The 5,416-nt window shown below is 32.6% G+C and overlaps 1 protein-coding gene and 1 pseudogene across 1 annotated transcript; one reads left to right on the top strand and one right to left on the bottom strand.

Moving 5' to 3' along the window:
- The first annotated feature begins 1,383 nt into the window (after positions 1–1,383).
- On the top strand, positions 1,384–2,879 carry LOC136217265 (alkane hydroxylase MAH1-like; annotated as a pseudogene).
- A 1,589-nt stretch (positions 2,880–4,468) lies between these two features.
- Positions 4,469–5,189, bottom strand: LOC136220729 (uncharacterized). The gene is made up of 2 exons (XM_066008519.1): positions 5,022–5,189; positions 4,469–4,933 (listed from the first exon to the last, which is right to left on the bottom strand). The coding sequence occupies exons 1-2, from the start codon at positions 5,119–5,121 to the stop codon at positions 4,698–4,700; spliced, it is 336 nt and encodes a 111-aa protein (XP_065864591.1). The 5' UTR covers positions 5,122–5,189; the 3' UTR covers positions 4,469–4,697.
- Between the last annotated feature and the right edge of the window lie 227 nt (positions 5,190–5,416).

Here is a 5,416-nt window from a genome sequence, read left to right as displayed (position 1 = left end):
ACCTTGTGAAAATTAGAGTTTTACGTAAAACATTTGAACTTTACGTAAATATTTTATTTTTAGATATAATTTACGTATAGTTTGACTAAATTTACGTAACCTTTTTATTTTAGGAGAAAAAAATTCACAAAAACCTTGTGAAAATAGAGTTTTACGTAAATCTTTTATTTTTAGACATAATTTACGTAAAGTCTGACTAAATTTACGTAACTGTTTTACTTTAGGAGAAAAATTCACAAACATTGTGAAAATTAGAGTTTTACGTAAAACCTTTGAACTTTACGTAAAGATTTTATTTTTAGATATAATTTACGTATAGTTTGACCAAATTTACGTAACCTTTTTATTTTAGGAGAAAAAAATTCACAAAAACCTTGTGAAAATAGAGTTTTACGTAAAACCTATATATTTTACGTAAATCTTTTATGTTTAGACATAATTTACGTAAGGTCTGACTAAATTTACGTAACTCTTTTACTTTAGGAGAAAAATCCACAAACATTTTGAAAATTAGAGTTTTACGTAAAACCTTTGAACTAGTTTTGCTAAATTTTGGTAACCTTTTTATTTTAGGAGAAACAAATTCACAAACCTTGTAAAAATAGAGTTTTACGTAAATTTTTTATTTTATCAGTCTCTATGTTAAATATCTAACATATTGTTTAGTTCTCGTAATTTAATAATATATTGTTTACTTCTTATTTTTTATTTTGATCAACAGTTTTGTCAGTTAAATTTTTAAATTATTGAACAGATTAATCCCTCTATAAGGGACTAAACTGTTGAATTGAGCTAAAATTAAGGACCGAATAGTGTACTATTAACATATAATGACTAAATAGTGATTAGATTAAAATATAGAAACTCATATATTATTTATCTTGTAATTAATAATCTTTAAAATTCTCATAATTAAATAGTACCTGCTATAGCAGGTTACCTTTTTTATTAATTTTAATTAACCTTATTTTTATTAACACATGTCCAATTACTATTGGATATTAAAACAAAGTATAATTATTTTTTTTCCAACATAGTAACCATAGAATTTACCCATAATTATTGTCAACAACCAATTTAGTTAGAAAACTTACTGTATGTACAACATAATTATTATTATGAAGTAACTAATTCAACTAAAATTTTAAATTGATAGTCAAAACCCTAATTGGTATTAATGTCTGATATTTAAACAAATACATCTCTTCAAGCTTCATTGAGTTTACCTAATCCGAATCAGCCGATTTAATCCTTGATTCAGTTGGCAATCAGAATGGAGGTCGGTGCCAGTTTTTAAAACTTTGACAAAAAGCACTATAAATATACAGAGATATTGGAACTTATAAAATCATAAGCAACATATAATTAACACATTCACTAGAAATGGCTATAGTTGTGTACTTAGAAATTGCAGCAGCTTTTGTTTCAATTGTTCTTGTTTGGCTATGGTGGTCTACCAGAAACTCACTACTCACAGATTGGCCTGTGGTCGGTATGGTCCCTGCACTTCTCTACACTGCATCTCAAATCCACGATTTCGCAACTGCTGTTCTTCAACAAAATAATGGAACATTTGTTTTTAAAGGTCCATGGTTCTCCTCCATGGACTTTCTCCTCACTAATGATCCAATGAATGTTCATCACACTTTTAGCAAAAACTTCTCTAATTATCCTAAAGGCCCTGATTTTAACCAGATCTTCGATTACCTGGGAGATGGAATTTTCACGGTCGATTCTGATAGCTGGAGAATTCAAAGGAATATGATTCTTCTTTGTTGAAAGACAAGAGGTTTGAACTTGCCGTACACACCTCTTTGCACCAAAAAATTTCAGAATGTTTATTTTGGCTTTTGGATAATGCCTGTAAATTGGGAAATGAGGTAGATTTAAAAGACATATTTCAAAGTTTTACTTTCGATCATATCTGTATTTTATTGTTTGGTATGGATCCTAAGACTTTGTCCATGGAATCCCCAAGTGCTCCTGCGAATGCCTTTGATGATATTGCACAAGTTTTCTTTTATCGCCATGTTGTCCCTGGTGTTATTTGGAAGCTCCAGAGATGGTTACAGATAGGAGAAGAGAAGAAGATGAGAAAAGCATGCCATACTTTTGATAATTTTGTGGAGAATTGCATTCAAACAAACCAACAAAAAGAGAAAAACATTAACGAATTCGATATGTTAACATATTTTCTGCAGGTGGAAGATCAGAAAGACAATCTATCAAGCAAGTTTATAAGAGATATGGTTGTGTTTGTTCTGGCTGCAGGAAAAGATACAACAAGTGCTGCTCTTTTTTGGACATTTTGGCTAATTTCAACAAACCCATCTTCACAAAAAAAGATCTTGGAAGAGATGGAACAGCATTTTGGGAGTGATAATAACGATGACAAGTTGAGATTTTTGGATTTTGAAAAAATGGGGAAACTTGTTTATCTACATGGAGTTGTATGTGAGGCTCTAAGATTTTATCCATCCGCACCGTATAACCGCAAAGTGTCGATTGAATCGGATATTCTCCCGAGTGGTCATCATATCTCTAAAAATACAAGGATTCTGTATTCTTTGTATGCAATGGGAAGGATGAAGGAAATATGGGGTGAAGATTGCTTAGAATTCAAGCCAGAGAGATGGATTTCGGATAGTGGAGGAATCGAACATCAACCTTCTTACAAGTTTACAACAGTCAATACTGGACCAAGATCTTGTTTAGGTAAAAATATGGCTTTTTTGCAGATAAAATCAGTTGTTTGTGCAATCTTGTGGAATTATTCTCTGCACTTCATTGAAGATCAGAATGTTTTGCCATCTAGTTCTTTGATTCTTCATCCAAAAAATGGTTTGAAGGTTAGAGTTTTCAAAAGACGTGCTTATTAAGGAAAGAAGGATGAAACCCAGAATAAATTAATAAGCTTTAGTGATAATAGTTTATGTACTAAGCTTGTCCTTGAGAAGTATATGTAGTCTTGTATTAAAATATTAATGTCAGATTTTTTTTGTAAAACTATGTTTTCATGTCTATGAAATAAATGAAATAACAAATTAAATTTGTGTTAGTTTCATATAATACCTGTTGCATGCTAAATATACTTTAGTTAGCAGACATACCTGTTGCATTCAAAATTAAAAGGCCTTATTAAAAGGCCTGTTAATGGTTTTAACTTGGAAAGACATAAAGGATATGTATGGTGTTAAGAGCGAAAAGGTTAAGTAATTATGCAAGTAGGTAGCTGGTTAACTAATATTAATTAATGGATTTGTATGGGTGTGTTGGTCTATGTTTGATAATCCTGCAAGTGTTTGATTGCGTATGTTGCATTTTGTAATTTGTATGCACACTATTATTGCTGAAGTAAATCATGCCATTGGTGCTACTGGAATCGTTAGTCAAGAGTCCAAGGCTGTTGTTTCTTGGTAGCAGAGATGTCATAATCGAAATGCTTCTAGAAAAGGTATTTTCGAAAATTAATGGTTGTTTCTTGGTAGCATGAAGAAATTATTATTTTCTTTTATTGCTTCAGCTTGTTAGATTTTACAATATATTATTATCATTTGTTGCAGGATGAACCACGTAAAATATGCTCAGTAATTGGTTTATTGTTGCTGAAAATTATGCAAACCGTCACCAAATCGTGCCAAACTGTCGTCAAACCGTCACAAAATTGTTCAAAACGTCAGCTGCAAACCATTGCAAAACTGCCGAAAAACTGTCACAAAGTAGCTGTCCCTACAGAAACTTACCACGACGCCTTACAAAAACCGTCGCTAGTGTAGCAATGCCGGTTGTTTTGACGCTTTTGAAAACTGTCGTAAAAAACTTTTAGCGACAATTATAACCATCGCTACAACAAATAAATTCCGTCGATAAAGACATGGTTTTTTTTGTAATGACACACGTTACGAATGATAATAGATTTATTATTTGTGACGTGCGTTGCCAAACATGTGATGCGCATGCTATGTCATTTGCATCGTCGCAAATGATAAATGTCTTCACTTTAATTTATGAAGAAAGCCCTGAGTCAAGAATTTGTCCTATGATGCACCACATTTCTTTGTTCTCTTGAATTTTGACACTCATCTCATTGCTTCCACTCCCACTCTCGGATTCAAAGAAGAACTATTGAAGGATTTCCAAAGCCATTTGCCTAGTAGTCCTTATGCTCCTCCTCGAGCTACTCTCCACCAACATCTTCATCCTCTCTACCGATCGTGACGGCAGCTACTTGCCAAATTGAATATGTTAGTGCAACATCATGTGTCTTTCATGCAATATCGCTCCGAAGAGTGTTAAAGAAATTTCAGATTGCAGTACAAGATTCAATGCAGATTTTTGTCGATAACAAGTCTGCATTGACGTTAGCTAAAAATCCAGTGTTTCATGACCAGAGTAAATTTATTGACACAAGGTATCATTTTATTCAGAAGTGTAGTGACCAGAGTAAACATATTGACACGAGGTATCATGAAGAAATTTTTTTGAATAGCTTGAACGAGGCAGTACATAAATTTATCATTTTTATATATTTTGTTGAATAGGTGAAACCTTTTAACTTCCAACTAAAAGGCAAAGCTTATATTATACATATGATTTGAATAGGTGAAACTAATTAGTCTCTTATTTATTAATTAGTACATAATTAATATTACCCATTTGTAAGCAAAAGGGTATAATTGGAGTAAATAAGTTTTGATCTAATTATACTTTCCATGGCCACCATCATATCCATACCCATGTCCTTTCTTGCCATACGATCCTCCATATCCATAGTCATGCCCTTTCTTCCCATAAGATCCTTCGTAGCCATAGCTGTGCCCTTTCTTCCCATATGATCCTCCATAGCCATGCCCATATCCATATCCTCCATGCCCTTTCCCCTTCCCATAGCCATATCCATCTTTCCCCTTTCCATAGCCATATTCATATCCATCTGCACAAGTTTTAATTTTTAATAGGATGTAAATATATATTAATGTATTTATAGAAAAAAGCAATTCATTTATTCATATAGTACTCACCTGTTTGAGCTGTAGTCTCACCAAGTTCACGAGCTGCTGAGATCTCTGAGCAGATAAGAACAACAACAGCAACAAGAATACAAATCTTTGAGATACCCATTTAAGTTCTTCTGCAAGCGTCCAACACTAAATTAAGTTGTAATTTGCTCAATGTGCAGCTGGATGATCAATAGAGATTTGGGTCCCTCTATTTATAACATTTTAGAAAGAGAGATTAGAGGGTTAATTGGTTCCACCAACCATGCATATTTTGTCTGGTTTTGGATCATACATGCATATTTCTTGTGTAAGCTTTTGACTAATAGAGCCCATTTGTGTTGACATAAGGATTCTCATGAAGTTATTACCGTGGGAAACTATACAACATATAGAAAATGTTATAGTTGTCAACAGTA

Source organism: Euphorbia lathyris, chromosome 2, assembly GCF_963576675.1.
Source record: "Euphorbia lathyris chromosome 2, ddEupLath1.1, whole genome shotgun sequence".
NCBI classification, from domain to species: Eukaryota; Viridiplantae; Streptophyta; class Magnoliopsida; order Malpighiales; family Euphorbiaceae; genus Euphorbia; species Euphorbia lathyris.
The sequence above is the reverse complement of the archived record's forward strand: the minus strand, read 5'-3'. Positions and strand labels throughout refer to the sequence as shown.

Bases quoted from the DNA above. Each gene is read 5' to 3' on its own strand.
- LOC136220729 (XM_066008519.1), bottom strand. From the start codon at position 5,121: ATGGGTATCTCAAAGATTTGTATTCTTGTTGCTGTTGTTGTTCTTATC. The intron at 4,934-5,021 runs GTGAGTACTATA...AAACTTGTGCAG, and splicing joins TGAGACTACAGCTCAAACAG to ATGGATATGAATATGGCTAT.